Raw genomic sequence first — 23,868 nt, 5'->3', positions numbered from 1 at the left:
ACAAAGATGATTGGCGATGAGAAAAAAAATTGAATAAATTGCAAACTAAACCCCCTAGAGTTCTAGGGGTTTTTGAATTTTTCATCCTAAATATTTAGTATTTGAATTTTGTTTTTTTGAAGTTACGTTACATCAGTAGTCATTTCATTCATATTTTCTATTAATTATACATAAGCTTATCACATATGTTTAATTCATTTAATAAAATAATGTTACGTCATTTTTATTATGTTATATGGCATTATTTTATTAGACGAATTAAACACGCATGATAGCATGACGTAATTGAAAATATGGACGAATGAGCTATTAATGCAAATAAAATATAATGTGAAGAGGTAAAATTTAAATTCTGAAATTTTTAAGGTGTAAAATCCAAAAACCCTCAAATCTTAAGAGTGTAATTTGCACTTTTATCACACACAAAAAAAGAAAAAAGAAAAAAGAAACATGTGCATATTTTACTTTAAAAATATAACATTCTATTTAGAAACATTGTTGTAATTTAAAATGTTTTTGTAGTATTAGACTGACTGATTATTAGTTTTTAATGAATTATTAAGGCCTTGAGTCTAATTCGTATAATGTTGACTTTTGTCCAGACTTGTAAATTTTTTCTTATATTAGCTCAACCGATCATTTGACCAAATACTTGCAACGAAACTTCTCATTACAAAGAAATTTCTATCTTTGGAATTTAGCCTCCACAAAAGTCCACACAGATTGGACCTCCTACTAGTCCACTTGTTGGGACCTTGGGTAATTATCATGTTCTGCTTATGTTCACAGCTTTGCTTTTAAATAGTATCTCTTTAGGCTCTAGCAACTCCACTCTTAAAATTATATCAATGTTTTATACTCTCCACAATTTCTCTTCTATTCTCTGTTTTCCACTTCAACCGACTCTCTCTCTCTCTCTCTCTCTCTCTTCATCTCATCAACCTTGACAACGTGATCCATCCGAATCCTCAAGGTCCTCTCTCTTCTCTTATTCAATACTCTTTGTGAATTCTCTGTTTATTTATTTATTAAATTTATATTTGGTTGGTGTTCAATTTCTGTTTGAGTGATGGGGAAACAGTAGAAAAGGAGGAGAAACGTAAATTTTATTTCTGGGTTTATTGTGTTTCTCTGTTTTATATCTGAATTTTTCCTCTTGTAGCAGTTGTGAGATTGTCAAATAAAAACTGTTTCCCTTACTATTATAATGTGAAAAGTGAAAAAAAAAAAAATTTAAAAAAAATTTGGGTAGCAGTAGCTTCTTTCTTGATTTATGTGTGACAATCATAATTTTTAGAGACCAGCTTTTTGAAAGACTAAATTAAATTCCAAATTTTCAATTCTATTTCTTTCTAAATTATTAATCAATTGTTTTTTTTTTTCTTTTTCCTATAGATAATTAGTACATGAATGTTACTAAACCTTATGTCCCCCAATCACAACTTCATATCTCTTAATAATCTCAATTGCATGTTTGATCAAGTTCCACAGCCAATCTTGCAATCCCATTATATCTAATTGTTTTGTTAATAATCTCAGTATTCATGTTTTTGGTTTGAATCTCATTATTCATGTTAAAGAGGCATAGTTGTTATTTTTGAAAGGGTATATTGGTCACTACGAACTTTCTCTTTCTTCTTTTTTATTTTGTTAATATTGCACTAATTAAGTTCATCCCATGTAACATGTTTAAAGAAGCCAAGAAAGCAAAGTCAAGAGTCTATTTGCTGTATACATACTTGGTTTGGCATTTGTACAAAAGGTCAAAGATTAATGCAGTTGTGTTGAGTACATACTTTGAAAAGAATTAAATTCAATACAATCATTTTTTTTTTCATTTTTTAATTCATAAAAAATATAGAAATTTTTAGCTCTAAAGATTGAGAAATCAACTAATGATCACAAGTGAAGAATTGGAAGATTCGGAATCATAAACTTATTACTTAGGTAATATGCTGGACTCTTTAGTTGGCTTGTTCAATTTTTTTTAAGAACAATAGGGTGTTTGGAGACTGTTCCCCCTTTCCTTGATCTGATTACTACAGTTAAAGAGGCATAGTTGTTAGTTTGAATTGGTAAAAACATAGTATTAATTGATTTCAAAAGGTGGCTTTCCATGAATTTTCTTTTCTTCCATCTCTCATTTTCAGCAGTTTCTCCTAAAAATAGCCACTTGCATACCTACTCTGTTTTGCCGAAAGAATAAAAAATTTCTTTGATCTTTGTTCTTTCCTTTTTTCTTTTTTTCTTTTTTTTTCTCTTTTTTCTTTTTTAAAAAAATTGATAATTTCTTCGTTTGGCATTTGTACATACTTAGAAAAGAACCAAATCCAATACAATCCTATCTATTCACTCTTTAATTCGTAAAAAAATCTAGAAATTTAGCTCTAAAGATTGAGAAATCAACTAATGATCAATGGTGAAGAATTGGAAAGATTTGGAATCATAAACTTATTACATATTGAGAAGGTAAGGTACCAATTAAGTTGGAATTACAGAAGTCTATTTGCTGGACATTCTTAAGTTGGCCCGTTCAAAATTTTCAAGAACAAAAGGGTGTTTGGAGACTGATCCCCTTTTGCTTGATCTATTCCTACAAGCTTATCACTATTTATATATATATGTGTGTGTGTGTGTGTGTGTGTGTGTGCATGTATATAATTGATGTCAAAAAAGACGCTTTCTATGAATGTTTTTTTCTCTCAGCTCTCATTTTTAGTGGTTTTTCCTAAAAGATGCCAGTAAGAGAGTGATGACCTAAAGAATTAAAATTTTCATGGGTCTTACTTTTGAGTGAAAAAAATGATTTGTTAATTTGACCCATAACATTTAATCAACCAATTACATGGGCAAGGGTTTATCCTAGAAGTGTAGTAGAAATACTAGATTATATTCTTTTCTTAGTGGGAAATTATGATTACTTGCAGTCAAGAATAATCAGTCTGGGAAAAGAAAAGGTTGGAAGGCCAGGTTGTTTCAAGCAGCTTTTGGGCTTTACCACCACTGCTGTAAGTCCTCAATTCTGTAAGTTATCACTTTTCAAACACATCTATCTCTTTTATTTCTCTCTTTTACTTCCTCTTTGAAGGAAAAAATCCACTTCAAAATATATTCTTCTTCCCTAGTTATTTCCCTAGTTATCACTTTACCAACATATTTCCAATGGCTTCAATGAGTAATCAAGGAGCCTCATTGTTGTCATCATCGTTCTAGTGCTGGTTTTGTTCCTTTGTGTCACTGAACCAAAAAAAGAAAAAGTTTATTCATATGAATCACTGTCGTTCTCTCGGAGCATTTATATTTATTTTAGGAATTGAGTTTGTCTAGCTGAACCCATTGAGTTCCTAGCTTAAAACTTCCTTGCTGTTGATGCAACTCTCTGTTGTAGAACTAAACCTTTTGGACTGCAGTGTTCATTCAGAAGTCTCTAGAAGGCTGCCCTTGGTAAATATAATTGTTTGCTTATATGCATTAAATTTAACCCAATGCATATAATGTCTAGACCTGATCGGTTTGGTTTCCGACATTCTGCCTACTTCCACAAACTATTTACTATTTAGTTCAAGGGTTTATTCATTTCTTCACACCATGGACCTAGATCCAACTATTTGACAGTTTGATTGATGGGCCAAGAATCCAATTTTTCCAGGGCTAATCATGTATTACTAGAGGTTTAATTTAGCATACTTTCATTCTGTTTATGTACACCAATGGAAAAATGATTTTGAGCAAGTACTAAGCAAAATCACTAGTGAACTTACAGAAACCCTTTCCAGGCATAGCTCAACTCTTGGCGCAAATCCATTAGCAAAGTCATAATTTATTTATAACACAATAGAAATCCAATGAATTTTAAGATTACATTTTCAATCTGATGATATAATAAATAGTGCAAAACAGTTCTTGGCATCTTCAATTGTGAAAGAACAATCAAGTTGTTTAGAGAAAAACCCCTTATTATATATATATATATGTGCAAGCTTGCATGCGATTGTGTCTCTTTGCTTCCAATACCCAATCTTAAAAGTTAAAAAGCAATTACATAATATAACACCTTGGAGACTCCAATTGAAATGTGTTGGGATACCATTTAACCCAAAAGCATAAACTTATGAGTTTGGACCCAACTATGTTATATTAATTATTCGCTCTTTTTATTATTATTTAACTAGTCGCAAACCCATGTGTTGCGCGTGATAATATTTTTTTGGTGATCTCATTATATATATATATATATATATATTTAAAACCTTACATAAAACGTTTTTTTAAACCTTTACACACACACATATCTAAAATGTGAATCTTTACATACATCTTTAAGTAAACTATATATATATATATATATATATATATATATTCCACTTCATTAGATGTGCTAAACCATAGACTACTACTCCATAATGATAGTTGCTAATTAATTTTCTCTTTTATCTTTTAATGATCTCATTTATAATGCTTCTTACCATTATATATTTACTAACCGATGATTTACATAACAAAGACGTTAAATGAGAGGTAACATCGTTCATTAGATTTTCTAAAAGTAACAGTGTTTGAAGATTTTAAAATTTATATAAGATTAAATGAAATGTCAAAAAATATTTTAAATTTCCTAACTTTATTTCTTATGCAATTTCTATTAGCATTGGAGAACATCACTTTTTTAATTATGATTGGAAATAGGGTTTCCATGATTAAAGCTTGGTTAGTTTTAAGTTTAAATTTAGTACTATGATTGTATTTTTTTTAATAAATTATGGCTTGGAGTCTAATTTGTATTAAGGTTTGAGGTCTCATGCAAAATGGTCCAAATGAGAGAAATGAGCCAAAGAGAGACTGAAGTTTAGCTAATTTCATACTGAGCTTATTGATGACTTTGTTCCTCAATTACACGGAACAATTATGAATAAAAGTTTTTAACAAATACAATGAAATTTTTCATTACAAGGAAACATCTATCTTGGAATTTAGCCTTAACAAAAATCCTAATAGATTGTTTAAGGCTTTAACAACCTGTGGCTGGATGGAGTGGTTTTGTTGTGGGTTTGGGTCGTGAGTATGGATTTGGACCTTGGATCGCTTGTGTGAAGGTTTTGGTTAGAGAGCTTTCATGGCCTTTGTCTGTTTGTCAGTATTGGGTGGGTTTTAAGTTGTAAGGGACTGGGTGTTAGTTGGGCCGAGTGTGCTTTGGATCTCAAATCTTTTGTTTTTTTCCATGGTTTGAGAGTCTATCTTGTCCATCTCAAAAAACAGTGGCCAAATGCCCATCAAACAAATGGTGTGGGTGGTTCCAATGATAACCCATAATATAGGCTTTAGCACAACAGTATGAAAAAGTTATTTCTCAAGTTCGTTTGAATTGAGGGTTAGAAAATTGGGAGGATTTAAAATAAAAAAGTGATAAAAAAAAATGAGAGTATAGAAGGAATTTGAGTTTTCTCTTATGTGTTTAGTTGGGAGAATGAAAAAGTAAAGAGATAGAAAACTCTTTTATTTAGTTAAAAAGAAAAATGAAAAGATGGAAAATAAAGTCAGTATAAATTTATAATTATATCTCTATTATAAATTAAAAAGGGGGAGAAAAGTAAACTTTACAAATTCTCTCAATTGAGTAACCAAAATAAATCAAATGTTGATGCGCTAGAGGGTGTGAGTGAGAGCCAGAAATCTGTCATACCTGGGCTTTGAAGCGTGAGAGAGGGAGAGAAAAGGGGAGAGGGATAAAAACAAAGTAATGTGATTGTGACTTGTATTAATTTACACGGTACTTTAGTTCAGAAATCTAAAAAAAAATAATAATAATGTGCCAATTTTCCATTTTACCCCTTTTTGTCACCACCTAGTCCCGTGCTATGATCCAGAGCAGATTCATCCATTATCAATGGCACTATATCAAAATAGGCTCCACCACCTTAAACTCTCACTTTAGCCCATGAAAGGGCAGAGAGCTAAGAGTCCATTGAACATGAAAATCTACTTAAACAAAACTAATATCTTCTCCTAAAAAAAATTAGTATTACTATTGAAAACTTTTTTAAATAAATTTCTTGATTAAAAAAAAAAAAATCTTTCATCATCTAACTTACCTTTTTTTTAATGAAAAAAGCTTTTTTTTTTTTTTGGGAGAAAATTTAATGATAAAAGGTATGTTATATTTTGAAATCCCGATCGTTTAATGAACCACAAGAGAGAGATGTTCAAGATTTTTAAGGTTGAATCGAGGTCAAATTGTGATGATGTCAAAATTAATTTGATAATTATTAAAAATATAAATAAATATATTAAATTAATAAAAGTAGAAAAATGAACTTTTTTTTTTTTTTGAAGCAAGTAGAAAAATGAACTTAAATAGTCCAAATAAATATAAAGATATATTTTTCAAATGTCTTTTTTATATCATAACTTTCTTAAGGAAAAATAAGAAATATTAAATCTTAAGCAAACCTAAATTATTTTTTTGTTAAAGCTCAATATTTTACTCTTCTAATCTTTTTATGACAGCTTATGTCTAAATTAGCTTAAGTCATGTTCAAGCCCATTTGACTACCCACTAAATTGTTTTATTCTAATGCCCGTTTGAATATTCAACCATTTATGAAAATTTTAAAAATAAAAAATAAATACAAAGTTAGAAGAGTGGCCGTACAAAGCATTAAAAAATTTATTAACCCCAATAAAATGAAAAAAAGAGTGGTGGACAGCATGCATTAAGTGAGTGACAGAAAGCAAGTTGTGAATCATCTTCAAATTAGACCAGAAGACTCTAGATTGCAAAGGAAAAAACGCAGAGAGAAAGAGAAAATGCAAAAACATCAGTCGGCAAAAATGCAGAGAGAGAAGGGGCGAGCGAGACTGTGAAGAAGAATAAGAAGAAATGTTGGGGCGATCTCAAGGTCTGAGGTTGAAGCTTTAACAATGGCTGAGCCTGTAAGTACCCGGTTAACCTTGTGCTAGACATCTTGAAAAGATGGTCGAGAGCTAGAATCATTTGGTTAGAAATAGAGAATTCCCAATAGGGGAATTGGTCTGGCAAACAATCCGACATGTCCAGGAGTTGCTGGCACTAGAAAACATAAATTCTTGCCAATATAAGTGGGACTCCAATTCTATAGGCTCATTGATGGAAAAGTTAAGTGTTCCGTGTGTTAGATTTTTTATTTTTTTATTTTTTAGTTTTGATCTCATGTTAGATTATTAGTTTTTAATGAATTATGGCCTTGAGTCTAGTTCGTATTAGGTTTGAGGTTTCATGCAAAAATGTTAATAATTTCACCGTAAGCTTATTGATGACTTTGTTCCTCGACTGAATATTAAGTTTTGTCCAAACTTGTAAATATCTTCTTATATTCGCTAGACTAATCATAAGTGCATTTGACCAAAATTTGTAAATGTTTACAGTGAAGTTGAGTTAACAACAAACTTTTGTCTTCATCCTCAATTACACCGAAAGAACGATTACAAATAAAAGTTCTTAAACAAATACTTGCAACAGAACTTTTCATTACAAGGAAATTTCCATCTTGGAATTTAGTCCTCACAAAAGTCCAAACATGATAGTCCAAGTTTAATTATCATGTTCTGCTTTGCATCAATAATTAAGATAAGAAGAAGAAGTTTCGTAATTGGACCACCTACTAGTCCACTTGTTGAATAATTGTCATGTTCACAGCTTTGCTTAAATAATAATATATTTCTACCTAATACTCCACTCCTACAATTATATCAACATTTTATACTCTCCACAATTTCTCTTCTATTCTTTGTTTTCCTCTTTAGCTGACTGTCTCTCCTCTCTTCAACTCATTGACCTTGACAACGTGATCCATCAGCATCCTCAAGGTCCTCTCTCTTCTCTTATTCAATACTCTCTGTGAATTCTCTGATTTTTTTTTTTATATTAAATTTATATTTGATTTGTGTTCAATTTCTATTTAAGTGATGGGAAAACAGTGGAAAGGGGGAGAAAAGTAAATTTATTTCTGGGTTTTTTGTGTTTTCCTGTCTTATATCTAAATTTTTCCTCCTGTAGTAGTTGTGAGATTGTCAAAAAAAAAAAAAAAATGTTTCGCTAAAATTAAATAGTGTTTGTGTAGCAATAGCTTCTTTCTTGGTTTTAGTGCAGTAATCATAACTTTTAGGACGCAGGTTTTTTTTTTCTTTTTTAAAGACTCACTAAAATTCCGAACTTATAAAAATTATAATTGAAAAAGAGGCATAGTTGTTAGTTTGAATTGGTAAAAACATTGTATAATTGATGGCAAAAAGTGGCTTTCTATAAATGTTTTTTTCTTTCAGATCTCATTTTTAGTGGTTTTTCCTAGAAAATGTCGGGAAAAGAGAAATGACCATTTGCATACCTACTTTGTTTTGTCGAAAAAATAAAAATTTTCTTGGGTCTTCGTTATTTTCTTAATTTTTTTAGTAAATAAATTTAATAACATCCAATCTTACTTTTGAGTTTTGAGTTTTTAAAAATAAAAAAATTTGTTGACTTGACCCATAACATATATATATATATATATATATAATCATTACAGTTAAAATGTTTATTCATATTAATGAACCAATGATCTGACTCTGTCTGACTGAACCCATGAGTTCTTAGCTTGAGACTTCCATGCTATCTCTAAAACTGCTCAGTTTGGTTTCTTTTTCTTTTTCTTTTTTTCCATAAAAGAAGTATGTTTGTAGTAAGAGACAATGTCATCCATTCATGGTAAATCTCTAGTGATTGTTATTACTTATTTGATCACTATAATGTAACAAACGACACAATAAAAATGAGTCCATACTTATTCTCCTCTTATACCAAATATTAAATTACAAACGTTTTTCTCTTAATATTATTATTATTATTATGTCACATCTAACTGTTGGCATGTTAGGGAATCATTGTGAAATGGATCAAATTTCTATTACCTCCATTCTATGCCACTAGTCCTATTAAAAAATCTGACTTTTTTAAGGGAACAACATTTAATGCTATGTATTTTTTGTTTTTACAGAGAATAATGCATTGTCTTTAATTAAAAAGCTAAAATTAAGGGAAAGTTGAGAAATTTATTTATTCACTTTAAATAGAGGACAACCTTATGGGACTACTAAAGGGCCAAGAATTTGGAACAGATGAAGTATTCTTTTGGGAAAACTAAAAGGATGCATCATTTTAGCTGTGATTGATCAATGGTGTGAGGATACAATGAGTGCATGCGGAATGCATTGACATGAGGAAGGGTTTATCCTATATATAAAGATCAAGAGGTTTGACACTTAAAAAAAAAATTATTAAAAGCACAGAGTTTATTTTGTAGTGATAAATACAATTATATAATTTTAAGTTTGCAAGGTCGATTCTTGGATGTAAAGGGCACTTGCATGCCTAATTTGTTTAAAAAAGAAAAAAGAGTTGTTGACTTGACTGAAAAGTATTCCTCCACAACAAATCGTTCTCTTCTTCTCATTTTTTTCCTTTTAATTTCTCTTTTAAACTTAATTAAATATACTTTTTTCTTAATCTTTATTGTAGTTCAAGATTTGCCAATAAGTTTCTAATGGTTGCCATTAGCACTCAAACTACCTCATCTTCATCATCAGTTTCTTCTTCAACACCAGAATGGAAATACGATGTCTTTCTCAGCTTTAGAGGTGAGGACACACGCAATAGATTTATTGACCATCTATATGTTGCCTTAAAACAAAAGGGCATTTTCACCTTTAGAGACGAGGAAAAACTTGAGACAGGAAAATCTATTTCATCAGAGCTTTTGAAAGCAATAGAAGAATCAAGGTCTGCAATTGTCATTCTTTCAAGAAACTATGCATCTTCTACATGGTGTTTGGATGAAATTGTAAAGATCATTAGGTGCATGAAAGAGATAAAAATGATGGTTCTACCAATTTTTTATGATGTGGATCCATCTACTATACGAAAACAAATGGGTAGTTTTGCCCAAGCCTTTGATAAACATGAAGAACGTTTCAAGGACCGCATAGAGAAGGTGCAAGCATGGAGAACTGCTTTGACAGAAGTGGCCAATCTCAAAGGATGGCATGTACAAGATAGGTAATCCAATTTGACATTTCTTTCTTTCAAATCATCACATAACACTCACCTCATATATAGCGGTTTTTTGAACCTTATGTAGGCCTAAATACATGTTTGTAGCTTTTTCAAGTTTGTCTTGAGCCAATTAATTTTCAATCAAAATAATAAAATATTAAATTTTCTCAATTTTTTAACGTATTTATTTTGGTTCACACTAATCACGTATTGTTCTTTCTTCGTTGCAGGCCTGAGTCACAAATTATACAAAAGATTGTGGGAGAATTATGGCATAAATTAGGTTATTCATTCTCAGAAAATATCAAAAACCTAGTAGGAATAATTTCTAGAAGGGAGAAATTGGAGTCATATTTGGATATAGGGTCAAATGATGTTCGCATTATAGGAATTTGGGGGATGGGAGGAATAGGTAAAACAACTCTTGCAAGAGTTGTTTTTCGTATGTTTTCAAATAAGTTTGAAGGTGGTTGTTTTCTTGCTAATGTTAGGGGAGTTTTTGAAAAAGATGGTTTAGTACAATTACAACAGCAACTTATTCTTCAAATTTTGAATGAAAATATCAGTGTACAAGATGTTAATGATGGAGTTTTTGTGATCAAGAATAGGTTGCGTCATAAAAGAATTCTTCTTGTTCTTGATGATGTAGATCAATTAGACCAATTAAACAAGTTAGCAGAGAATCATACTTGGTTTGGTTTAGGAAGTAGAGTTATTATAACAACAAGAGATAAGCATTTGCTACATATCATTGGAGTTAATGAAATATATGAGGCTGAAGGATTGACTGAAGATGAATCTCTTCATCTTTTGAGTTTGAAAGCATTTAAAAAAGAGCATCCTCCTGAAGATTATCTAAAGCTTTCCAAACACTTTGTAAATTATGCTTGTGGGCTTCCTTTAGCTATTGAGATTTTGGGTTCTTTTTTGTTTGGTAGAAGTATCCATCAATGGGAAAGTACATTAAATAGACTAAAACAGTTTCCTGAAAAAGATATTCTCCAAGTACTTAGAATAAGTTTTGAAGGACTACATGAAACAGAGAAGGAAATATTTCTAAATATTGCTTGTTTCTTTAATCATGAGGGGAAAAATGATGTAGTAGAAATACTAAATTATCTTGACCTTTTTCCAGATGTTGGATTGGGGGTTCTTTTTGATAAATCTCTTGTTAAATTTAATGAATATACCTTGTGGATGCATGATTTGCTTCAAGAAATGGGCAAGAACATAGTTTATGAAGAGTGTCCTAAAGAGCCTGGAAAACGTGGCAAATTGTGGCTGTTTAAGGACATTAACGATGTATTGACAAAAAATATGGTAAGTAGTTATTTAGAAAACTAGATCATGTATCCTATTATATTATTCAAGGTGAAAACTTCGATACAATACTTTAGGTTCAATATATTAGTTTCCCAAATGAAATTCACTCGCTTGCTTGGATTGACCAATAAAATACAATGTTATCATTTTCAAGGATGATTAAATTAAATTCAACTATGAGTTCGAATTTTATTGGGAAACCTAATGAACTGCATCTAAGGTATTGTATTTGTACCTAAGATTTAAAAGAGTAAACTTAGAGTAGCTTTAGTAATCTTACATTTTGCAATTCACTAATTTGTTCTCTTCATGATTACTAGGGAACAAAAGCAATTCAAGGCATAGTCTTAAAGTTGCATAAACAAAAAGAGGCATTGCATAAACAAAAAGAGGTATATTGGAATCCTGAATCCTTTTCAGAGGCCTATGATCTTAAATTGCTCATAATTGATGATGTTCACCTTTTACATGAGCCCAAATATCTTCCTAATGCCTTGAGATTTCTTGATTGGAGTGAATACCCTTCAAAATATTTTCCACCAAGTTTCCAACAAAAGGTAATTTATGTACCTTATACAACTTTAATTTTAAGTTTTCATTAAATCGAATGATTTTGTAGAAGCTAATTTTTTTTTTTTTTCCTTTTTGGATTTTTACAGTCTTTTGATAGTTTGAAGTTCATCAAATTGAAGAAATCACTAAAATTGATTGAAACTCCTGACTTCAACGAAATCCCAAATCTTGAAAAATTGGATCTTGAAGGTTGTATAAATTTACGTTCCTTGCACCCATCAATTGGAGTTCATCAAAAACTCACTTTTCTTAATCTAAAAGATTGCAAAAACCTCAGAAGTCTTCCAAGCAAGTTTGAAATGGAGTTTCTTGAGATCCTTATTCTTTCTGGTTGCCCAAATTTAAAAAGAATTCCGGAGTTTGGAGAAAATATGAAAAATGTATCAAAGCTTTACTTAGATGGCACTGCTATTACAAAATTACCCGCATCAATTGGGAATTTGACTGGCCTTGCTTCATTGGATTTAAAAGATTGCAAAAATCTAATGTCTCTTCCTAGCACCTTTTTAAATATGAAGTGGCTCGAAGATCTCAATCTTTCTGGATGCTCAAAACTACTGGAAAACTTGGTGACTAAGAAAAGGGTAGAAGAGGTTGATGTGAGTGGAACTGTCACAGGACTTATGGCTTATTCCAATACTCTTTTTCAAACTCTTAAAACACTAGCTTTGGGTGGATTTAAGCCGAGAAGTCCCAATCGCATGGGCTTGTTAAAGACTTCTTTATGGGGCTTGTGTTCTTTGACCAGTCTGAATCTAAGTTATTGCAATCTCAATGCAATCCCCAATGATATTTGTCGCTTATTCTCTTTAGAATATTTATATCTAAGCGGCAATAATTTTAGTTGCCTTCCGGAAAACATCGCTCAACTATCTAGGCTGTTTTGGTTGGAGGTGAACAATTGTACGAGTCTTCTATCATGGCCAAAGCTTCCATTAAATATTTATTATATTTGGGGAAAGGGTTGTACCTCACTAGAAACGCTACATTTTCCACCAAATTTTTCATTTGGGCGTTCCCTCTACCTTACAAATTGCAGTAAATTGGCTGAGAATCAAGGCTTCATTGACAATGGATTGCACTCAATCCCTAGTCCAGTCCGTCACTGCTTCTATGATAGTATTATCCCTGGAAGTGAAATTCCAAAGTGGTTTACGCATCAAAGTATTGGGGATGAGGTTAGTATTCAAGAACCTAATTCTCTTTTGTGTAATGAGTGGATCGGGATTGCTGTTTGCGCTGTATTTTGTTCTCATCCACATCGCCAAATCCTCAAAGAAGGGAGACTTGCCTGTTGGTTGAGAGTCAACGGAGAACAAACGAATAGTGCACCACTCACGACCGACCTTGTTCCTTTATTGGATCACACTTGGCTACTTTATTTCAATCCTATGAAGAAATCATTGTGCGAATGCGATGCAAATGGATTCAGTCAAATTGGAATTAAAATTAAATCCGGTGCATCTTCGAAGGTCCCATTAATGGTAAAGAAGTGCGGGTTGCGAATGGTATACAAGCAAGACAGTGAAGATCTTATTTTCGACATTTCGACGGCGGCGGCAGCAGAAGGTTACAAAGCCAAGCGAACTCGTGATGGGGCTGGAAGCTCTAATTACGAACCTCACCCAAAAAGGATTGAAAGAGTCACGAAATTTATGGGTGAGGAACTGTGAGGAATCAAGTGAGAACAAGGAAAGTGCTGAAGAGCTAGGTGATTGAAGGTTAATCAACTTTTTTCTCTGTAAGTCACTGTCTTTCTTCTTTTTCATGTGTACAAATATTAATGGATTGCCCACCATATATTTGATTAGAGTTGTCAATGAGACTCCTAGCAATTTGACTAGAACAAACAAAGATATGCAACAAAAAGCTTCTTTTTGTACTGGTTTATTGTTGTTTTCTTCTGTTTAAGCATAGAAACTCCACAAAGTGAAACACACACACACACACTGAGTCAGAGCTTGGAATCAGTAGCAAAATGTGTGGAGAGGAGAGAGAGGCAGAGAAATTTGAGAGTGAGGTCTTGCAGAGTTTCCTCTCCTTTGCTTGAAAAAATGCCCTCAGTGATACTAACCCAAGTGTTCTGTCAAGCGGGTGGGTGAACTCTTGTCCCCATTCTTGACTTGGGCCCATACTTTGGGTGGAAGGATCAAAATCTTAGCTATGTGAATATAATGTCCAGAATTTGGACTCTTCACTATGCCGTTTCCAATATCTTCCCTTCTGCATTTACACATGGTCCGCACCACAATTCCACATGTTTTGGTAAAGCTCGGTCTAACCTTTGGTGGGGCTGCCTTTCTGTCTCTTCTTTTCTACAATGTTGGTGTCTTTGAGTTTGGTAGGTAATAATTTTTCTCAACCCTCTTTCTGCTTCTAGTTTCCCAAATCTAAGGATTCTAGTACTTTGATCTGTAGAGTATGCAACCTCTGAATCCCTCCCCACCCTCATCACTGCCTTCCCTGTCCTCATTTTAGAAATCCACAAGCGCAGCCTCATTTTGTTTGCATGACAGGTTTTTTAAAATGAATAAAGTAGAATTCCATGAATTTATGATTGTGATTGAGGAAAAAATTCGTAAAGTTAATAATGTCACTAACTTTCATCAACAAATGGTGAAGATGCAAGAGACACGCACCATGAATTAATAATTGCGATTGAAGAAGAAGTTCAAAAAGGTAGCAATGTCACTAATGGAAATTGACAAATACTATGAATAATAGATAGTATTGAACACTTATTGTTCCAAAGTGGCCTTAGCCATGTGCTTCCATTGTTTTCCAATGTTAGGAAAACGTCTTACACCCCATCATCACATGTGACGCTTGTGCAAAGGCATGGGTGAGATCTTAATAATATTTGAATCTCACTTAAAAGTGACACATCTATAATATGAACAGTTTAAACTCATTTTATACATAACATTGCTCGTTAATTATGGAAATTTTTACCATATGACTTTTGTGCTTTGGGCTCTTGATATTCTTGAAATTTTCCTGACTTATTTCATATCATTACCAAGGCAAACCATCCATACTCAGTTCACATGTTTGTCTTTTTAGTAATTAGACTCATGCAGGCAAACAACTGCGTAGACAAGGTTGAAAATTGGTGAAGGTAGCCTGCTTAGATTTGTAAACCCTGCGCTACTTGTTATCGTTGTTGGTGCATTAAGTCTAAAATTTATGTTTTGTCACATTTTCATTGTTGTTCTGTCATTTTAGCCTGATGAAATACATTTCATAGTGAATTGATAATACACCTTCATAGACATCCAAGTATATAGGGTTTTTATTTTATTGTATGTCCCCAAAGGCAAAGGCATGTCAAATGAAATTACTTAGCTTTTGTACATGTTGTGGCAAATCAAAGATACTTTCAGGTGGAATTCTGATTTAGTTTGAAAACTCTATAGCCAAAATGATTATGAGAGAATTATTTGATTTGATAATTCTATAGGCTCATTGATGGAGAAGTAAAGTGTTGCATGACCCCAATAGCTTTCATGCAAAAATGTTAGCTAATTTCATCGTGAGCTTATTGATGGCTTTGTTCCTCGACTGAATATTGAGTTTTGTCCAAACTTGTAAATTTTTTTTTTTTTTTTTTTTTTTTTTTTTTATATTTGCTCGACTAATCAAAAGTACATTTGACCAAAATTAGTAAATGTGTAGAGTGAAGTTGAGTGAACAACAAACTTCTGTCTTCATCCTCAATTACACCGAATGAATGATTACAAATAGAAGTTCTTAAACAAATACTTGCAAAAAAAGTTTTCATTACAAAGAAATTTCCATCTTGGAATTTATCCTTCACAAAAGTCCAAACATGATAGTCCACGTTTAATTATCATGTTCTGTTTGCTTCAATAATTAAGATAAGAAGAAGAAGTTTCGTAATTGGACCACCTACTAGTCCACTTGTTGGGTAATTGTGATGTTCACAGCTTTGCTTAAATATTAATATCTTTCTACCTAATATTTCACTCCTACAATTATATCAACATTTTATACTTTCCACAATTTCTCTTCTATTCTCTGTTTTCCTCCTTAGCTGTCTCTCTCTTTTCATCTCATCGACCTTGACAATGTGATCCATCAGCATCCTCAAGGTCCTCTCTCTTCTCTTATTCAATACTCTCTGTGAATTATCTGATTTTTTTATATTAAATTTATATTTTATTTGTGTTCAATTTATGTTTAAGTTATGGGAAAACAGTGGAAAGGGGGAGAAAAGTAAATTTCATTTATGGGTTTTTTGTGTTTTCCTGTCTTATATCTGAATTTTTCCTCCTATAGTGGTTGTGAGATTGTCAAAAAAAAAAAAAAAAAAAAAAAAATTTCGCTAAAATAAAATAGTGTTTGTGTAGCAGTAGCTTCTTTCTTGGTTTCAGTGCAGTAATCATATCTTTTAGGACGCGTTTTTTTTTTTTTTTTTTTTTAAAGACTCACTAAAATTCCAAACTTATAAAAATTATAATTGAAAAAGAGGCATAGTTGTTAGTTTGAATGGGTAAAAACATTGTATAATTGATGGCAAAAAGTGGCTTTCTATGAATGTTCTTTTCTTTCGGATCCCATTTTTAGTGGTTTTTACTAGAAAATATCGGGAAAAGAGAAATGACCACTTACATACCTACTTTGTTTTGCCGGAGAAATAAAATTTTCTTGGGTCTTCGTTATTTCCTTAATTTTTTTAATAAATAAATTTAATAACATCCAATCTTACTTTGTTTTAAAATATATATATATATATATATATATATAATCATTACAGTTAAAATGTTTATTCATATTAACGGACCAATGATCTGACTCTGTCTGACTGAACCCATGAGTTCTTAGCTTGAGACTTCCTTGCTATCTCTAAAACTGGTCGGTTTGGGTTTTTTTTTTTTTTTTTTTTTTTACATAAAAGAAGTATGTTTGTAGTAAGAGATAATGTCATCCATTCATGGTAAATTTCTAGTGACTATTATTACTTATTTGATCACTATAATGTAACAAACAGGACAATAAAAATGAGTCCATACTTATTCTCCTATTATACCAAATATTAAATTACAAACATTTTTCTCTTAATATTTTTATTATTATGTTACATCTAACTGTTGGCATGTTAGGGAATCATTGTGAAATAGATCAAATTTCTATTACCTCCATTCTATGCCGCAGGTCCTATTAAAAATCTGACTTTTTAAGGGAACAACATTTAATGCTATGTATTTTTTGTTTTTACGGAGAATAATGCATTGTCTTTAATTAAAAAGGTAAAATAAAGGGAAAGTTGAGAAATTTATTTATTCACTTTAAATAGAGGACAACCTTATGGGACTACTAGAGGGCCAAGAATTTGGAACAGATGAAGTATTCTTTTTGAGAAAACTAAAAGGATGCATCATTTTAGCTGTGATTGGTCAATGGTGTGAGGATACAATGAGTGCATGCAGCATGCATTGACATGGGGAAGGGTTTATCCTATATATAAAGCTCAAGAGGTTTAACACTTAGAAAAATTTTATTAAAAGCACAGTTTATTTTGTAGTGATAAATACAATTATATAATTTTAAGTTTGCAAGGTCGATTCTTGGATGTAAAGGGCACTTGCAAGCCTACTTTGTTTAAAAAAGAAAAAAGAGTTGTTGACTTGACTGAAAATAGAGGATGTATTCCTTCACATCAAATCGTTCTCTTCTTCTCATTTTTTTTTTCCTTTTACTTTTCTCTTTTAAACTTAATTGAATGTACTTTTTTCTTAATCTTTATTGTAGTTCAAGATTTGCCAATATATTTCTAATGGCTGCCATTAGCACTTAATCTGCCTCATCTTCGTCATCAATTTCTTCTTCAACACCACAACAAAAATACGATGTCTTTCTCAGCTTTAGAGGTGAGGACACACGCAATAGATTTACTGACCATCTATATGTTGCCTTAAAACAAAAGGGCATTCTCACCTTTAGAGACGAGGAAAAACTTGAGACGGGAAAATCTATTTCATCAGAGCTTATGAAAGCAATAGAAAAATCAAGGTTTGCAATTGTCATTCTTTCAAGAAACTATGCATCTTCTACATGGTGTTTGGATGAACTTGTAAAGATCATTAGGTGCATGAAAGAGATGAAGATGATGGTTCTACCAATTTTTTATGATGTGGATCCATCTACTATACGAAAACAAATGGGTACTTTTGCCCAAGCCTTTGCTAAACATGAAGAAAATTTCAAGGACTTCATAGACAAGGTGCAAGCATGGAGAACTGCTTTGAGAGAAGTAGCCAATCTCAAAGGATGGCATGTACAAGATAGGTAATCCAATTTGTCATTTCTTTCTTTCAAATATTCACATAACACCTACCTCATATATAGCATTGTTTTGAACCTTATGTAGACCAAAATACATGTCTGTAGTTCTTTCAAGTTTTGTCTTGAGCCAATCAATTTTCAATTAGCACAATAGAAAATTAGATTTCCTACCTTTTTGTTAATGTGTTTATTGTGGTTTATACTGACTACATATTTTTGTTTCTTCATTGCAGGCCTGAGTCACAAATTATCCAGAACATTGTGGGAGAATTGTGGCATAAATTAAGTTATGCATTCTCAGAATATACCGAAAACCTAGTAGGAATAATTTCTCGAGCGGAGAAATTGGAGTCATGTTTGGATTTAGGGTCAAACAATGTTCGCATGGTAGGGATTTGGGGGATGGGAGGAATAGGTAAAACAACTCTTGCTAGAGTTGTGTTTCGTATGGTTTCAAATAAGTTTGAAGGTTGTTGTTTTCTTGCTAATGTTAGGGGAGTTTGTGAAAAAGATGGTTTAGTTCGATTACAACAACAACTCATTCTTCAAATTTTGAATGAAAATATGGGGGTAGAAGATGTTAATGAAGGAGTTTTTGTGATCAAGAATAGGTTACGTCATAAAAATATTCTTCTCATTCTTAATGATGTAGATCAATTAGACCAATTAAACAAGTTAGCAGGGGATCATATTTGGTTTAGTTTAGGTAGTAGAGTTATCATAACAACAAGAGATAAGCATTTGCTACAGACCCTTGGAGTAGATGAAATATATGAGGCTAATGGATTGACTCATGATGAATCTTTTCATCTTTTGAGTTTGAAAGCATTTAAAAAAGATCATCCACCCGAAGATTATCTAGAGTTGTCCAGAGATTTTGTATATTATGCTAAAGACCTTCCTTTAGCTATTGAGATTTTGGGTTCTTTTTTGTTTGGTAGAAGTATCCATCAATGGAAAAGTACATTAAATAGGCTAAAACGGTTTCCTGAAAAATATATTCTCCAAGTACTTAGAATAAGTTTTGAAGGACTACATGAAATAGAGAAGGAAATATTCCTAAATATTGCTTGTTTCTTTAATCATAAGGTGAAAAAAGATGTAGTAGAAATACTAAATTATCTTGACCTTTTTCCAAATGTTGGATTGGGGGTTCTTTTTGATAAATCTCTTGTTAAATTTGATGATTGTACCTTGTGGATGCATGATTTGCTTCAAGAAATGGGCAAGAACATAGTTTATGAAGAGTGTCCTAAAGAGCCGGGAAAACGTGGCAAACTGTGGCTGTTTAAGGACATTAACAATGTACTGACAGAAAATACGGTAAGCAATTATTTAGAAAACTAGATCATGTATCCTATTATATTATTCGAGGTGAAAACTTCGATACAATACTTTAGGTTCAATAAATTAGTTTCCCAAATGAAAGTCACTCGCTTGCTTGGATTGACCAATAAAATACAATGTTATCATTTTCAAGGATAATTAAATTAAATTCAACTATTAGTTCGAATTTTATTGGGAAACCTAATGAACTGCACCTAAGGTATTGTATTTGTATTTAAGCTTTAAAAGAGTAAACTTAGAGTAGCTTTAGTAATCTTACATTTTGCAATTCACTAATCTGTTCTATTCATGATTACTAGGAAACAAAAGCAATTCAAGGCATAGTCTTAAAGTTGCATAAACAAAAAGAGGCATATTGGAATCCTGAATCCTTTTCAAAGGTTCATGATCTTAAATTGCTCATAATTAATAACGTTCACCTTTTGCACGAGCCCAAATATCTTCCTAATGCCTTGAGATTTGTTGACTGGAGCGGATACCCTTCAAAATATTTTCCACCAAGTTCCCAACAAAAGGTAATTTACATACCTTATACAACTTTAATTTTAAGTATTCATTAAAACGTATTATTTTGTAGAAGCTAATTTTTTTATTTTTCCTTTTGCTTTTTTATAGTCTTTTGATAGTTTGAAGTTCATCAATTTGAAGAAATCACTAAAATTGATTGAAACTCCTGACTTCAACAAAATCCCAAATCTTGAGAAATTGATTCTTAAAGGTTGTATAAATTTACGTTCCTTGCACCCATCAATTGGAGTTCATCAAAAACTCACTTTTCTTAACCTAGAAGGTTGTAAAAACCTCAGAAGTCTTCCAATTGGGAATTTGACTGGCCTTACTTCATTGAATCTAAAAGATTGCAAAAACCTCAAAAGTCTTCCAAGTAAATTTGAAATGGAGTCTCTAGAGATCCTTGTCCTTTCTGGTTGCTCAAATTTAAAAAGAATTTCAGAGTTTGGTGAAAATATGAGAAATGTATCAAAACTTTACTTAGATGGCACTGCTATTACAAAATTACCTACATCAATTGGGAATTTGACTGGCCTTGCTTCATTGGATTTAAAAGATTGCAAAAATCTAATGTCTCTTCCTAGCACCTTTTTTAATATGAAGTGGCTCAAAGATCTCAATCTTTCCGGATGCTCAAAAGTCAAAACTACAGGAAAATTTGGTGACTGAGAAAAGGGTAAAGGAGGTTGATGTGAGTGGAACTGCCACAGGACTTATGGCTTATTCCAATACTCTTTTTCAAACTCTTAAAACACTAGCTTTGGGTGGATTTAAGCCGAGAAGTCCTAATTGCATGGGCTTGTTAACGACTTCTTTATGGGGCTTGTGTTCTTCGACCCATCTGAATCTAAGTTATTGCAATCTCAATGCAATCCCCAATGATATTTGTCGCTTATTCTCTCTAGAATATTTATATCTAAGCGGCAATAATTTTAGTTGCCTTCCGGAAAACATCGCTCAACTATCTAGGCTGTATGTGTTGGAGGTGAACAATTGTACGAGTCTTCTATCATGGCCAAAGCTCCCATTAAATATTTTCTTTATTTGCGGAATGGATTGTACCTCACTAGAAATGCTACCAGATCTATTACCACCAAATTCTCCATCTGCGGAACTCTACCTTACAAATTGCAGTAAATTGGCTGAGAATCAAGGCTTCGATAGATATGACAGTGTTATCCCTGGAAGTGAAATTCCAAAGTGGTTTACGCATCAAAGTATTGGGGATGAGGTTAGTATTCAAGAACCTAATTCTCTTTTGTGTAATGAGTGGATTGGGATTGTTGTTTGCGCTGTATTTTGTTCTCATCCACATCACCAAATCCTCAAACAAGGTTCACTTGCCTGTTCGTTGAGAGTCAACGGAAAACTAATAGATAGAGAACCAGGCATGCTTGAATTTGTTCCTTTATTGGATCACACTTGGCTACTTTATTTGCTTACTCAATTTTACGAAAAGGAAAAAATGAAGAAATCATTGTGCAAATGCGATGCAAATGGATTCAGTCAGGTTGGAATTAAAATTATCTCCACTTTTTCTTCATTAATAATGGTAAAGAAGTGCGGGTTGCGAATGGTATACAAGAAAGATATTGAAGATCTTAATTTCGACAATTTGACGGCGGCAGCAACGGAAGGTTACAAAGCCAAGCGAACTCGTGATGACTATGATGGGGCTGGAAGCTCTAATTACGAACCTCACCCAAAAAGGATTGAAAGAGTCACAAAATTTATGGGTGAGGGTAATTCTAACTGTGAGGAGTCAAGTGAGAACAAGGAATGTGCTGAAGAGCTAGGTGATTGAAGGTTAATCAACTTTTTTCTCTGTAAGTCACTGTCTTTCTTCTTTTTCATGTGTACAAGTATTAATAGATTGCCCACCATATATTTGATTAGAGTTGTCAATGAGACTCCTAGCAATTTGACTAGAACAAACAAAGAAATGCAACAAAAAGCTTCTTGTTGTACTGGTTTATTGTTGTTTTCTTCCGTTTAAAACAATACTTCTCACTCCCTCAAATTTTCATTAAGCATAGATACTCCACAAAGTGAAACACACACACACACACTGAGTCAGAGCTTGGAATCAGTAGCAAAATGTGTGCAAAGGAGAGAGAAGCCACGAGTGCAGAGAGGAGAGAAAGGCAGAGAAATTTGAGAGTGAGGTCTTGCAGAGTTTCCTCTCCTTTGCTTGAAAAAATGCCCTCAGTGATACTAACCCAAGTCTCTTAAATGCATCTCTGAACTCTTGTCCCCATTCTTGACTTGGGCCCATACCCTCTGCCTATTGTGCATCTGTTGCTTCACCAAATGTCTTCCCTTCTACATTGACACATGGTCCGCACCACAATTCCACATGTTTTGGTAAAGCTCTGTCTAACCTTTGGTGGGGCTGCCTTTCTGTCTCTTCTTTTCTACAATGTTGGTGTCTTTGAGTTTGTTAGGTAATAATTTTTCTCAACTCTCCTTTTGCTTCTAGTTTCCCAAATCTAAGGATTCTAGTACTTTGATCTGTAGAGTATGCAACCTCTGAATCCCTCCCCACCCTCATCACTGCCTTCCCTGTCCTCATTTTAGAAATCCACAAGCGCAGCCTCATTTTGTTTGCATGACAGGTTTTTCAAAATGAATAAAGTAGAATTCCATGAATTTATGATTGTGATTGAGGAAAAAATTCGTAAAATTAATAATGTCACTAACTGTCATCAATAAATGGTGAAGATGCAAGAGATACGCACCATGAATTAATAATTGCGATTGAAGAGGAAGTTCAAAGAGGTAGCAATGTCACTAATGGAAATCAACAAATACTGTGAATAGTAGATAGTATTGAACTCTCATTGTTCCAAAGTGGCCTTAGCCATGTGCCTCCATTGTTTTCCAATGTTAGGAAAATGTCTTACACCCCATCATCACATTTTTTGTTCTTCTGTCATTTTAGCCTGGTGAAATACATTTCATAGTGAATTGATAATACACCTTCATAGACATCCAAGTATATACATAGGGTTTTTATTTTATTGTATGTCCCCAGAGGCAAAGGGATGTCAAATGAAATTGCTTAGCTTTTGTACATGTTGTGGCAAATCAAAGATACTTTCAAGTGGAATTCTGAATTTGTTTGAAAGCTCTATAGCCAAAATGATTATGAGAGAATTTTACAAATTCTTGTTTGTGTTGCTGACAAACTCGTAAGGCCTCATTCCAAATCTAGGGCTTAATTGGTTGAAAAAGGATAATGGTTGTTGCATACTAGAAATTGTCGAAGCCAAGTTGGAAGGTCCTTTATTAATCTTTCCTGGCACAACCATAAGTGAAGACCCTGAGCATTGGAACCAATTATGTAGGTTACAATTTCTAAAATGATTGTCATAATTTGAATTTTCTTCTTATGATGGCAGAATTGAGAAGGCATCTGAGGACTTGGTCCTTTGAGTCAAAGATGCTGAAAGAATTTTTTTCTTTTTCTTTTTCTTTTTATCTAGAGAAATCTGGTTTGGTTTGATCTGTACATTATAACTAATTCCATTCAGCCTTACTTGATTCAGGCATGGATGAAGAGCTGGAGGAAGGGAGGGAGTTTTGGGGATCTTAAAGCACTTCTCATTGTCCTTTTTCTCTATTTTATGGTATTTTTAGACTTGCAGGAACAAGGAAAACCGTGAAGAAAGAGCCTTTTTCTGCCATTAATGTGGTCTTGTATTGTAAAAGTTTGATTTCAATGTGCAAGGTAACTTATAGTTCAA

General features: G+C 32.6%; 2 protein-coding genes across 4 annotated transcripts; both read left to right on the top strand.

The window, feature by feature from the left end:
- The first annotated feature begins 820 nt into the window (after positions 1–820).
- LOC126720432 (disease resistance protein RPV1-like) lies at positions 821–20,801 on the top strand. Of its 3 annotated transcripts, XM_050422933.1 has the most exons (7): positions 821–973; positions 2,928–3,024; positions 7,780–7,842; positions 17,732–18,268; positions 18,499–19,588; positions 19,912–20,127; positions 20,228–20,801. In XM_050422933.1, the coding sequence occupies exons 4-7, from the start codon at positions 17,970–17,972 to the stop codon at positions 20,789–20,791; spliced, it is 2,169 nt and encodes a 722-aa protein (XP_050278890.1). In that variant the 5' UTR covers positions 821–973; positions 2,928–3,024; positions 7,780–7,842; positions 17,732–17,969; the 3' UTR covers positions 20,792–20,801. The 3 variants fall into 3 exon arrangements, with proteins under 3 accessions (XP_050278890.1, XP_050278891.1, XP_050278892.1); XM_050422934.1 differs by lacking the exon at positions 7,780–7,842; XM_050422935.1 differs by lacking the exons at positions 2,928–3,024; positions 7,780–7,842 and having other exon boundaries at positions 827–973.
- LOC126720427 (TMV resistance protein N-like) lies at positions 9,872–23,804 on the top strand. Its single transcript, XM_050422894.1, has 6 exons — positions 9,872–10,066; positions 10,294–11,383; positions 11,707–11,943; positions 12,046–13,528; positions 21,760–21,948; positions 23,656–23,804. The coding sequence occupies exons 1-5, from the start codon at positions 9,885–9,887 to the stop codon at positions 21,924–21,926; spliced, it is 3,159 nt and encodes a 1,052-aa protein (XP_050278851.1). The 5' UTR covers positions 9,872–9,884; the 3' UTR covers positions 21,927–21,948; positions 23,656–23,804.
- Positions 23,805–23,868: the final 64 nt, after the last annotated feature.

Source organism: Quercus robur, chromosome 4, assembly GCF_932294415.1.
Source record: "Quercus robur chromosome 4, dhQueRobu3.1, whole genome shotgun sequence".
Taxonomy (NCBI): Eukaryota; Viridiplantae; Streptophyta; class Magnoliopsida; order Fagales; family Fagaceae; genus Quercus; species Quercus robur.
Note: the sequence above shows the minus strand (reverse complement) of the source record. Positions and strands in the feature narration are given on the sequence as shown.

Excerpts from the sequence above, each read along its gene's own strand:
- LOC126720432 (XM_050422934.1), top strand. The coding sequence starts at position 17,970 with ATGAAAGCAATAGAAAAATCAAGGTTTGCAATTGTCATTCTTTCAAGA. Across the intron at positions 18,269-18,498 it reads GGATGGCATGTACAAGATAG|GCCTGAGTCACAAATTATCC; the intron begins GTAATCCAATTT and ends TCTTCATTGCAG. Across the intron at positions 19,589-19,911 it reads ATGTACTGACAGAAAATACG|GAAACAAAAGCAATTCAAGG; the intron begins GTAAGCAATTAT and ends CATGATTACTAG.
- LOC126720427 (XM_050422894.1), top strand. The coding sequence starts at position 9,885 with ATGATGGTTCTACCAATTTTTTATGATGTGGATCCATCTACTATACGA. Across the intron at positions 11,384-11,706 it reads ATGTATTGACAAAAAATATG|GGAACAAAAGCAATTCAAGG; the intron begins GTAAGTAGTTAT and ends CATGATTACTAG. Across the intron at positions 13,529-21,759 it reads GACGGCGGCGGCAGCAGAAG|GTTACAAAGCCAAGCGAACT; the intron begins GTTACAAAGCCA and ends CAGCAACGGAAG.